Below are 13,049 nucleotides of genomic sequence, written 5' to 3'. Positions count from 1 at the left end.
CAGCTACTTGGGAGGCTGAGGCAGAGAATTGCTTGAACCCAGAGAATTGGGAGGCAGAGGTTGCAGTGAGCCGAGATCACGCCATTGCACTCCAGCCTGGGCGACAGAGGTTGCAGTGAGCCGAGATTGTGCCACTGCACTCCAGCCTGGGCGACAGAGCAAGACTCTGTCTCAAAAAAAAAAAAAAAAAAAAAAAAAAAAGGCTCTTTCCTCTCTGCAATTTTTAGAAGACATGATTTTTGCAATGATTTGTTTTTTTTTCCCAGCTGCTACAGAGGGCTTCCATGACCTACTGCATCCTTCTCAGAACTGGAAGTTTGAATCCTGAAACCTCCTACATCACTTGTTGCTCTTCTCAGTCTCTTCTGCTGAGCCATCCTTTTTCTCTGGTACTCACGAGCACATTGCTTATACTTCTTCTCTAGCCTCACTCTCAGACCTAATTGATCTCATTCAGTTTCATGGTTTTAAGTACGAAGTGTACATAGATGGATCCCACATCTCTACCTGTAGCCCTCACTTCTGTGACCTCCAGATTTTAAAGATTAACTGCATTCTTCGTATCTCAAATTGAATGCTTAAGAGACAAATTTAACATGGGTAAAACACATCTACTTATTCCCCCCCAAATCTATTCCTATCTTACTAAAAAGACAACACTAGCCACTCCGTTCCTTAGCCACAAATTTTGGCATCATCTTTTCCTCTTTCCCTCACAATCCACATCCAATCCATTAGTAAGTCTCAGCTCTGCCTCCAAATATATGCTGAATCTGACCACTTCTCACAATTTTCTATTGCTAAAAACCTGTCTCAATTGCTTTCATCTCTTACCCAGGCTACTGCTAGTAGTTTCCACTCTTCCCTTCCATCCCACTTGCCCACTTCATCTTCATGGCGACCAGTGTGATGACTGGTTTCTAAAGGTTAAATGAAAGCACTTCACTCACCTCCCTTGCATGAAACCTTCTAGCAGGTGTTCTATAGTAACTAGAATAAGATCCAAACTGTCTTCTTTATAAGGCTGTACATGCTCTGAACCCTGCCTACCTTTTGGATCTCATCTCCTTTCCCTTTCCTGCCCATGTAGCACACCACCTACATTGCTGGATCCCAAACCCTCTCACTCACTGTCACTGTAGCTCAATAACCCTGTGACACATCCAGATCATTCATTTTTCAGCGTGCGGCACTTGCTGCTCCTTCTGCTCAGAACACTGCTTTCTTCTCACCATTCTAGTGTTAATACCAAGGCCACCTCTTAGAGTCCCTCCTCCATAATCACTACCTATTGCATTATTCCATTTTGTTCTCTTAACTGTAATTAACAATATCTAGAGTCCTTTAAAAACATATTTTCTGGCCAGGCACGCTGGCTCACGCCTGTAATCCCAGCTCTGGGAGGCCAAGGTGGGTGGATCATGAGGTCAAGAATTCGAGACCAGCCTGGCCAACATGGTGAAACCCCGTCTGACTAAAAATACAAAAATTAGCCAGGTGTGGTGGTGCGTGCCTGTAATCCCAGCAACTCAGGAGGCTGAGGCAGGAGCATTGCTTGAAACCAGGAGGTGGACGTTACAGTGAGCCAACATTGCACCACTGCACTCCAGCCTGGGCGACAGAGTGAGATTCCATCTCAAAAAAAACCCAAACAAACAAACAAAATATATTTTCCATCTCCCCACCAGAATTTAAGCTTCTTGAGGGCAAGGTATAGTTCTTTTTCACTACTGTATCCCCCAAATTTTAATGAATTCTCTGCACATACTGGATGTTTACTGTATTTGTTGGCTGTCTCATCAATTAGAGCATAACCTACTTTGGGAGCAAGGAATGTGGTCTAGTTTTGGTTTTCCTCCCTCGCATCTAACAGTAGCATGCACGTTGCAGAGACAATGGTAAGTAAGATTGAGGGGTCCATTCTCTTTGGTATAGTGTTAGAGATAAGCCACTTCTTCTGACATCCTCGTCATTATAATTCCTCTGGAGACTCTAGACCAGCCAAACACATTGTTAAAGAAAAATGCAGGCAGTCCTGCCCCCAACCCACTAAGTCACAAATGGGAAAAGCCATCTTAGAGTTGTTACTGCTCTGTGCTATTGGTGCACACCCCTGGGCTGAAGTAGAAAGGAACTTCGGAAAGGAGCACTAGGGTTATGGTTTGGTATTTAATCCCATTACCCTTTATACTGCTTCCAAAACATAATTGTTTTAATAGTGTTTCTAATCCCCACAAGGCAAATCTTCCAAAGAATTTCCAAACTCCAAGCAATTTAAGTATGAACAGAAATTGTGCCTATGTCCACACAGCATTTTTCAATCTGCAAGCCATGAAATCAATGTAGTGACTTCACTACTAGCACTTTGTTTGAATGAAACTATAGAAAATATTAGCATGTATTGCAATAATAAGGGTAAATTTTTATGACTACATACACATATATGTACTAGGTTGTGTTATGAAATTTATTTCTTCCTGTGTGTCAATGTTTTCAAAAAGCTAAGGAAGTCACTGGCCTAAAGTATTAGTTTTACCTATTTTTATTCCTTAAAAGAAAAAAACAACTTAAATGCATACATACAGAATAGAATACACTTACTTAAGTTTTGACAGTGAAAAAAAATAATTACAGGTTAGATATTTAATCCAAGGTTTAACATGAGGATGATCTCATAAGGCAATTTCTTTCCTTTAATAAATATTAAAGTGAATATTATTCTGGAAGCAAATCATCTCCTAATTCTTCATCAGCAAAATCATCCTCATCGATCCTTTTCTTGGCTGCAGTTTTTGGTCGTTCTATTTGAGGGCCAAGTGGGTCCACATAGGAGGCATCTAGGTTTTGAAGAGATTGTCACGTTAGAGTTATGTAAACAAACAAAACAAATGTGAAACCAATCAGGCTCGTAGTCAAAATGAATAACTCAGAGTGAACAGAAATGGTCTCCCAAGTCATTTTAAATTTTATCTGTAAATATCAAATTCTTAAGAATTCCCAGCAACACCTTTTGGCCATCTCACCAGTCTTCTTCAGACCTGCTATGCCTGGAGGAACTGGGTGGAGAGTACTTGCCTATTTCTTTGTTACTGCTACTTTCATAAGGTTCATTTGTCCCAGGTAAAGCTCTGAGTCTGGCACTTAGTCGTTCACCTTTACTACTGGCACTATAGTTCTGGCCACTATCTGAAAACACGAAAATAAAAATGCATTTGTTTAATATGTTGAGAAAACATAAAACTACATTATGCATCTTAAAGCATACTTATTTGCCAAGAAACAAGCAGGTTGTTTAATTTGGAAGCCAGCTTCTTAGGGATATAATTCTTGTTTTCTGAAATTTAAAAGAAATATCTTGTGGGAATCTATAATATAGATAAAACATCACTTAAGAGTAGTCTGTATATGTATTCTTTCAAATGTGTGCTTACTTATAGGTTTCAATTTTATGGAAGAACTTAAGAGAAAGTAAGAGATCACCCTGACTAGTATAATCTAGCAAAGAACAAAGCACCTGAAGAAAGAACAAATGGGAAGTCACAAGCTCAGATCAACTCCTATCGTAGCTGGAGAGGGGCCCTAAAACCACATCACATGAAAAACAGCAGAGGAGGCTAGGTAAACTTAACCTAGTGGGCAGAGAACCTAGATCACACAAGCGCCTTCTTCAAACATTTGAAGTATGTTCACAGAGAAGAGGATTAGACTTCCCCTGTATAGCAGGATAGATTTTGGCTTGATATAATGACAAACTTAAAAAAGAATTATAATTGCCCAAATAGGCAATGGCTGCCTTAGGAAAAAATGTAATATGTATCACTGAGGATTTTCAGATAAAACTGAACACTAACATTAGTAGGAAATGTTAGTAGTACTTTTTAACCAGAAATTTCTGTGATATTTTCTAAAAGTACTCCTCTAGCCCCACAGTTTTCCTTTCTTCCCCTTAGAATTCCTAGAGTGATATTTTTTCTATTATGTAAGCCTCACTTTTAATGAGAGTAGTCCACTGATAAACACACTGACCATTTCGTTTTTGAATATAGTTTGTCTTTTAGTTTACTGATAATGTCTCTGGGAATAAATCAGAACAAGATGGTCTTTAAAATCCCCACATTTTAAGATTGGCCAACTGACCCAAAATAGTAAGTCTTCTCTAAGGTTCTTATCCAAAACCTTACCATTTCCCCTACCACTGATGTTACGGGAAAATAAAGCTCTTTAGTGTACTGAATATGTCTACACACTTTAGTATATTTTAAATTATTTTGTCCCTCTCTTTTTGTTAAAACAAAAGTTAATTTTTTCCATGCAGAAATGTATATGGGTGTCTTTTAAACTGCCTGAGTGAGCTCAAGTCAATAAAGTTTGAAAAACATAGCTCTAGGGATATTTCTTTTACTTTTTTTTTTTCTGAATAATGTATATCCTACCTGTCTCCAAAAAGGTTTAAGATAAGCCACCAAATATATACACAATAACTATATAGCAATCTTTTAAAAGATGAATGAGTATGTGAGAAGAAAAGTTTGGGTGAGAAACATAAAACAAAGTTGGCAGGGAGTGGTCCAAACAGGCCTTCTTGCCTTAGGGTTTGCAGTCAACGAAGGGCAAGGGCATACACAGTTCTTTGACTCATGGGTACATAAGATATGACAACCAATGTCTCCACAAAAATGTAGGTGTTCTCATTACAGAGATAAGATGGAAATGCCTCACAGAACTGCTCACTGAGTAATACTGTGGAATGTCAGAAACACATCCTCATTAGTAAATACGACAACGTTATTTCACTTTTTACACAGATGTAAATTACCAACAAAACCCTGATAGCTCCCTCAGGCACCCAAAACCCTTCTGAAATCCAAATCCAAATTCCTAGCCTGAGAGATTCAAATTTTGTGGAAAAAGCAAACCTTTAAAAAATAAAACCTGGGGCCGGGCACGGTGACTCACGCCTGTAATCCCAGCACTTTGGGAGGCCAAGGCAGGCAGATCACGAGGTCAGGAGCTCGGGGCCAGACTGAGCAACATGGTGAAACCCCGTCTCTACTAAAAATACAAAAATTAGCCGGGCGTGGTGGTGCACACCTGTAATCCCAGCTACTCAGGAGTCTGAGGCAGAAGAATTGCTTGAGCCTGGGAGGCAGAGGCTACAGTGAGCCAGATCGTGCCACTGCATTCCAGCCTGGGCTACAGGGCGAGATTCTGTCTCAATAAATAAATAAATTAATTAATTAAATAAAAATAAAGTGCTTATATAAAAAATAAAACTTGGCTGGGCAGAGTGGCATGCACCTATTATCCCAGCTGCTTGTGGGGATGAGATGGGAGGATCACTTGAGCCCTGAAGTTCAATGCTGCAATGAGCTATGACAGCACCACTGCACTCAGCCTGGGTGATACAGCAAGACCCCATCTCTAATATAAATAAATAATAATTACAATATTTCTAGTCTTTGAAGATTGGACTCTATAGTTTCTGTTGTTGCTTACTCTTAGTGACTTATTTCCTCATGCATGCATACTTTTTCTTAACTGTAGGTTCTTATTCTTTAGAACTTAAAAGTGCATTCCTCCAAGGAGGATTTAAGTTTATTTCTTGTAGGCACCTTGTAGCCTCACCAACTGAAGTCCACTTTAAATCAAATTTTCAGCTTGGTGTTCTTCAGAACACACAGATATAATATGTATTCTAGCTCCAAAACTATGTGAGTGAAGGCTTACTTATGGTTAGGAATTATCAAAAGAGCTCTTCTTGTTTTCTACATTAGAACCAAGGTGAAAATCCATCATCTGTAGGGTGGCCTCTTTTCTTTTGAGATGGAGTTTCGCTCTTGTTGCCCAAGCTGGAGTGCGATGGTGTGATCTTGTCTCACTGCAACCTCCACCTCCCGGGTTCAATCAATTCTTCTGCCTCAGCCTCTCGAGTAGCTGGGATTACAGGCACGCGCTACCACGCCCGGCTAATTTTGTTGTTGTTGTTGTATTTTTAATAGAGACGGGGTTTCACCTTGTTGGCCAGGCTGGTCTCAAACTCCTGACCTCAGGTGATGCGCCTGCCTCGGCCTCCCAAAGTGCTGGGATTACAGGCTTCAGCCACCGTGCCCGGCCAGAGTGGCCTCTTTCCGACTTGGCCTACTCAGAGTATTGCCAGTGAGAAGTCCTAGCTTTGTGACAGGGATTCTTTGATCCGACCTCTGCTCTGGCCTTTTTGAGGCCCCAGGCCTTATCTCTTGGTACCCATGAGTGTCTATAATCTGAGGTTCTCAATCATGAGGGATTAGCTAGGCAATGCCAGCTCCTGCACTTGCTTACTCTTTTGGATTTAAACTTTCTAGATCTTTTTGGCCTCCAAAGAATTTCCTTCTTTGCTACCAACTTGGCCGTGCATTTTTGAAGTTTTTTTCATTTTATTTTTTCCTCCCCCTTCTTCTTTTCTTTTTTTTCTTTTTTTAACACGCAACATATCATTTTTAGGAGAGCTATACTTGGAGTTTTCCTGAATATTTAGACTATCTTACCGTCAGACATAGATATTTGTAATAATTTTACAGCCAGTAGAAATATACAAAAATGTCATTTAAAAGGCTAAGTCTAACCCCTTTATTTTTCAGATGAGAAAACAGGCTTAGGATAGTGAAGTGAAGTGACTTGTTCAAGAGTGCATAGTTGGTGACAAGATCAGCACCAAAACCCAGCCTTCCTGACTGCCAGCCTGGTCCTTGCCTGTTAGACAGATAGTGCCTCTTTAGCAAAGGATCTGTGTAAAGTGTGGCACCTGGGCCTTATTCATATTCAGATTCCAAGCATATGCTATTCCGAGCTCAGCAGTTTGGCTCGCCCCACAAAATGTGGCTGTCTTAATAATGACAGTTAAGCATTTAAAGGAAACTCACAATCTCTAATCTCTTTTCACTACCCTGTATTTTAGACCCTTCTGCTGGCCCCAGAACAACCTGACCCCCTCCTTGCCTTATTAAGCAAGTCTGCAAAAAAAATCTTAACACATTTCTAGTTGGTGGCCGACTACATCCCGACTTGACCAATGTTTTTACAAGGCAATGCATACTAAGAAGATGACCTATTTGTAACATTTTAGAGTGACGTAGTTTTTAAATATGAGGTTTTTTTTTTTTTTTTTTTGGTAAGAAAGTGACTTTTAAGCTGGGTGTGGTGGCCTGAGCCTGTAATCTCAGCTACTCAGGAAGCTGAGGCAGGAGGAGAATTTGAGGCCAGGAGTTCAAGAAAGTTGAGTCTTATAAAAGGCTCTATTCACAGAATAAATTAAGTAAGGTTAAGGGGCTAACTACATGAACTTTGGTGAAAATTTCTCTCCAAATAAAAATGAATTGTTTCCAAGGAAAGACAGTCTTTACTAATTTAGAAAGAATATGGTTATGAGCATGAAAATAATTTATAGCAGTAATAAACTTAAGATAGAAAAAATAACTGTACAGGGAAGATGAAAAGCAATGTCCTTCATTTTTGCTAATTTTCTAAACAGGTTGCGGCAGAGATTTTTATCATATTTAAATACAATGATTTTGTGAAAGTGAGTACATAATACATTTATATAAGTAATGAAAATAAGAAAAATGTATCAATTTCTTTATCTTTAACACCACCGATGCTATTTTAAATTCTGATGAGTGTTAACTGTGCTCCTGCTCAGTACCTTATGCTGTTCACACCCAGCAGAGGCAAAAGGAGATGCAGCCACTGCCTTCAGGAACTTTACAATCTGTGGGTGACTTTTACCTTAAGCATTCACTATAAATAATTTCCATGATGTCATACCTATAACACATTTTAAAGATCCAATAAAAGTACTTGCCTTTCCTGCATTTTTATTTTACTGATTTCTGTATGAACATTATTTTGCTTAGAGAAAAGTAAAAAGGAAACTACATTGTGTGACGATTATTATTCACTGCACTCCAGCTGCAAATAAGATTGTCTCTCGGAAGTTATATCATCTCTCAAAGCTGTTAAGTGATCCAAGTCTATGGAGCTCCCAATGGCAACAGCATCCCCCTTAAGATCAGCCAAGGAAGCTCGATGTGGGATCTCACCACAGTGGGGAAGAAGGGGCCTGTAATAACTGCTCCAGGGTGACACAACTGTGAAGAACATAATTCAACTTGGAATTATTTCCAGTTGAACATTTGGTTTATTCCCAATGTTTCTACCATAAATAATGTGATCAATATGTGTGTACAAAATTATTTCTTTAAAGTAAGTTCCTATCAAAGGTTATGGGCATTTTAATTAATTTATTTATTTTTTGAGATGGAGTCTTGTTTTGTCTCCCAGGCTAGAGCGCAGTGGCACAATCTCGGCTCACTGCAACCTCTGCCTCTCGGGTTCAAACAATTCTCCTGCTTCAGTCTCCTGAGTAGCTGGAACTACAAGTGTGTGCCACCATGCCCGGTTAATTTCTGTATTTTTAGTAGAGTCAGGGTCTCACCATGTTGGCTAGGCTGGTCTCAAACTCTTGACCTTAAGTGATCTAAGTGATCTGCCTGCCTTGGCCTCCCAAAGTGCTGGGATTACAGGCGTGAGCCACCATGCCCGGCTGGGTATGGGCATTTTAAAGGGCTTGATGAATATTTCCAAACATTCCCAGCAGGGTGTGCCACTTAGAACTCCCCCCAGCAGAATTTAGTTAATAAACAGTGCTCATCTCATCTCATCCTTGCTACCCTTGGGAATTACCTTTTAAAAAATTCATTGCTAATTTTATAGGTTAGTTTGTGCTGGTAGCAAGCCCTAAGCCTGTCATAAACAGGCCTTAAAGAAACTGGCCATAAAAAGGATTTCTGCAGCAATGTGGCATGCTCGTGATGGCTATCACACACACTGCTAGAAGTTGTTGGTTTACTGGAGCACGGCAAGGAAAACCTGGCCCCCCCACCCCCGGGAGCGGAAAACTGCTCAAGCCACAAACAATAGCAGGAGCAGCCTGTGCCTTAACAACATGTTTTTGCTGCAGATAATCAGCCAGGGCCTGTTTCTCTGCTCCTCGCTAAAATTGCTTTGTTTCCCATAAGGAATGCTTCTAGCTAATCTATAATCTATAGAAGCAATGCTTAGCACTGGCTTACTGTCAATAATATGTGGGTCAGACTCCGTTTGTGGCTCTCAGCTCTGACGGCTGTCAGCCCCCTGATCCCACTCTGCACTCTATTTCTGTGTCTGTGTCTTTAATTCCTCTAGTGCTGCTGGGTTAGGGTCTCCACGACCGAGCTGGTCTCGGCAAGCGGTGCCCAACATGGGGGCTTGAACCCGGGTCGAAGGGTCGCCCCGAAGCGACAGTTGGAGAACGTGGAACTACGCTGGGGAACACCCGAGTACTCTTAAGCAATCCCTGTGGTGAGTAACAAGGGGAGCTCGGAAGCATCAGGGTAACAATGGGACAAGGGTCGAGCAGGCACGAGGCTTGAGTCTGCTTCGGCATCTCCTCAGAAAAGGAGTGAAGGTTAGCACCAGCTGACTTATGCAACTTTTTAGTGTGGTAGAGAAATACTGCCCCTGGTTTCAGGACTGAGGAACTATGAATGTAGAGGTCTGGGAAAAGGTAGGCAGCACACTGAAAAAGGCATATAAGGATGGTGCTGAGGATATTCCTGTAACTGTCTGGTCAGTGTGGATTCTGGTTTGTTCCACCTTGGAGCCTTTCTATATAGATGACAAGGAGGAGGAATCAGAGGAAGAAGGAGAGTGTAATGAAGTAACTAACAGAAGAGGTGACAGAGCAGGTTTGCTTGCCAGCTAAAGAGACAAAGGAGGGAGAGGTTTGTCCCTACCCCTCTATACCCCCTCATTATTTTGAAGAAAAAGAGTGGCCTGACTCTCCAAATCTCTCTTTTCCAGAGGACACTGGGCAAAAAGTAGCTGCCCCAGTGACTGTTCCAGTAGTGCCTCGAGCGACCGCTCTCAGTTCCATTTAGGCAGGAATCTAGCAAGCTAGATGAGAGGGTGATATGGATGCTTGGCAGTTCTCTGTTAGAATATACTCACCTGATCAACAGGGGAATATTATGGCTACATTTGAGCCTTTTCCTTTTAAATTCCTCAAAGAATTTAAACCAGCTATTAATCAATATGGACCAGGTTCTCCTTTTGTAATGGGACTGTTAAAGAATGTTGCTGTCTCCAGTCAGATGACGCCAGTGGGGACGGTAGGATTACTTCTAGGTAGGTCTAGTTTAAATTTAAAAGGAGTGCAAGTACATACAGGAGTCACTGATTCAGATTACAATGGGGAAATTCAAATTGTTATATCTACTTCTGTTCCCTGGAAAGCAGAGCCAGGAGAGCGTATAGCACAGCTCCTGACTGTGCTGTATGTGGGAATGGGAAAAAGTGAAATTAAACAAACAGGAGGATTTGGAAGCACAAATAAACAAGGCAAAGCAGCTTATTGGGTGAATCAAATTACTGATAAACGTCCTACCTGTGAAATAACCATTCAAGGAAAAAAAATGAAAGGATTGGTAGATACAGGAGCGGACATTTCCATTATTTCTCTACAGCACTGGCCGTCCGCATGGCCAATTCAACCCACTCAATTTAACAGAGTTGGAGTTGGTAAAACCCCTGAAGTATATCAAAGCAGTTATATTTTGCATTGTGAAGGACTCGATGGACAACCTGGGACTATCCAGTCAATTATAACTTCTGTACCTATAAATTTATAGGGGAGAGATTTATTACAGCAATGGGGAGCACAAGTTCTAATTCCTGAGCAACTATATAGCCCTCAAAGTCAGCATATGATACAAGAGATGGGGTACGTGCCTGGCATGGGATTAGGAAAAAATTTACAAGGGTTAAAGAAACTGCTTCAAGCGGAAGGACAGAATTCTCATCAGGGTTTAGATCATTTTTGATGGCGGCCATTGTTAAGCCTCCAGAACCTATACCTTTAAAATGGTTAACAGGTAAGCCAATTTGGATAGAGCAGTGGCCGCTGAGTAAAGAGAAACTGGAGGCTTTAGAGGACTTAGTTACTGAACAATTAGAAAAAGGACACATAGCTCCAACATTTTCTCCCTGGAATTCTCCAGTCTTTGTTATTAAGAAAAAATCAGGTAAATGGAGAATGTTGACAGATCTTAGAGCCATTAATTCAGTTATACAACTTATGAGGGCACTGCAGCCAGGATTGCCTTCTCCTACTATGATTCCTAAAAATTGGCCTTTAATAGTCATAGATTTAAAAAACTGTTTCTTTACTATCCCCTTAGCTGAGCAAGACTGTGAACGGTTTGCATTTACAATTCCTGCGGTAAACAACCTGCAGCCTGCTAAGCGTTTTCACTGGAAAGTGCTCCCACAAGGCATGTTAAGCAGTCCAACAATTTGTCACTTATATAGGAAAAGCAATTGAACCTACTTGTAAAAAATTTTCACAGTGTTACATTATTCATTATATAGATGATATTCTTTGTGCTGCCCCGACTCGGGAAATATTACTCCAATGTTATGATCACTTATAAAACTCGATTTCTCGAGCCAGTTTAATTATAGGTCCTGACAAAATTCAGACTGCTCCTCCTCACTCCTACTTGGGGACCTTAGTAAATGTCACTACAGTAGTGCCACAGAAAGTAACCATAAGTAGGGATCAATTGAAAACACTGAATGACTTTCAAAAATTACCAGGGGACATTAATTGGATACGACCTGCTCTAGGCATTCCTACCTATGCCATGAGTAATCTATTTTCTATCCTTAGAGGAGATCCTAGTCTCACTAGCCCTTGTCAATTAACAAAGGAAGCTGAGGCAGACTTACAGCTGATTGAGAAGCAAGTGCATACAACTCAAATAAATAGAATAGATCCAACGGAGACTTTAGACTTGCTGATTTTTCCGACACAGCATTCACCTACTGGTGTTATTGTCCAAGAGCAGGACTTGGTAGAACGGCTTTTTCTTCCACATGCTAATTCACAGACTCTAATTCCTTATTTAGATCAAATTGCTACTCTGGTAGGAAATGGGAGAACCCAAACTCCCATATGCATGCATATGACCCTGGAAAAATTATTGTCCCTCTTACAAAAACACTAACACAACAGGACTTTATAAATAGTCTTGGCAAACCCATTTAGCTGATTTCGTAGGTGTTCTTGATAATCACTTTCCGAAAACAAAATTATTTCAATTTTTAAAATTAACTAATTGGATTCTCCCTGGAATAACTAAATCTAAACCAACTGTAGGTGCTGAAAATGTTTTTACAGATGGGTCTAGTAATGGTAAAGCTTCTTATTCAAAACGTAAAGTTTTCCAGACGCCCTATACTTCAGCTCAAAAAGCGGAGCTTGTAGCTGTAATTGAGGTGCTGACTGCTTTTGAGATGCCTGCCAATGTAATTTCTGATTCTTCATATGTGGTTCATTCCACACAGTTAGTTGAAAATGCTCAGCTACAATTCCACACAGATGAACAACTGATGACTTTATTTACCCAATTACAAACCACAGTTAGGAACAGAATGCACTCTTTTTACATTACTCATATTGGAGCTCATACAACTCTTCTAGGACTTTTGACTCCAAGGAATCAAATGGCTGATTGCCTAGCTGCTACTGAAATATCTAATGCTAGACACTTTCACAATTTAACCCATGTTAATGCCTCTGGTCTCAAACGCAGATACAGCATTACCTGGAAAGAAGCTAAAGCTATTATCCAGCGATGCCCAACTTGTCAAATGGTGCATTCCTCATCTTTTACAGGAGGAGTTAATCCTCGAGGATTGGAACCTAATTCTCTTTGGCAAATGGGTGTCACCCATGTTCCCTCGTTTAGGAGACTAGCTTATGTGCATGTATGTGTAGATACATTTTTCTCACTTTGTTTGGGCTACCTGTCAAACAGGAGAATCTTCTGCCTGTATTAAACGGCATCTTCTGCAATGCTTCACGGTCATGTGCATTCCAGCTTCTGTTAAAACAGACAATGTCCCAGGCTATACTAGCCAAGCTCTAGCTACATTTTTCTCTATATGGAATATTAAACACATTACTGGCATCC

The 13,049-nt window shown here is 40.6% G+C and overlaps 1 protein-coding gene across 28 annotated transcripts in view; it reads right to left on the bottom strand.

Moving 5' to 3' along the window:
* Positions 1–2,526: 2,526 nt before the first annotated feature.
* The window catches only part of IFT88 (intraflagellar transport 88), a 124,648-nt gene continuing 114,125 nt past the window's right edge, over positions 2,527–13,049 (bottom strand). For 23 of the 28 annotated variants that reach the window (XM_034936405.2, XM_003833018.5, XM_063595908.1 and 20 more), the window contains 2 exons: positions 3,076–3,186; positions 2,527–2,837 (listed from right to left, as the gene is read on the bottom strand). In XM_034936405.2, the coding sequence (XP_034792296.1) occupies positions 2,716–2,837; positions 3,076–3,186 (233 nt within the window). In that variant the 3' untranslated portion in view covers positions 2,527–2,715. The remainder of the gene's footprint in view (positions 2,838–3,075; positions 3,187–13,049) is intronic. The other 5 variants (XM_024925288.4, XM_057299633.2, XM_055097149.2 and 2 more) reach the window with 1 other exon arrangement.

Source organism: Pan paniscus, chromosome 14, assembly GCF_029289425.2.
Source record: "Pan paniscus chromosome 14, NHGRI_mPanPan1-v2.0_pri, whole genome shotgun sequence".
NCBI lineage: Eukaryota > Metazoa > Chordata > Mammalia > Primates > Hominidae > Pan > Pan paniscus.
Note: the sequence above shows the minus strand (reverse complement) of the source record. Positions and strands in the feature narration are given on the sequence as shown.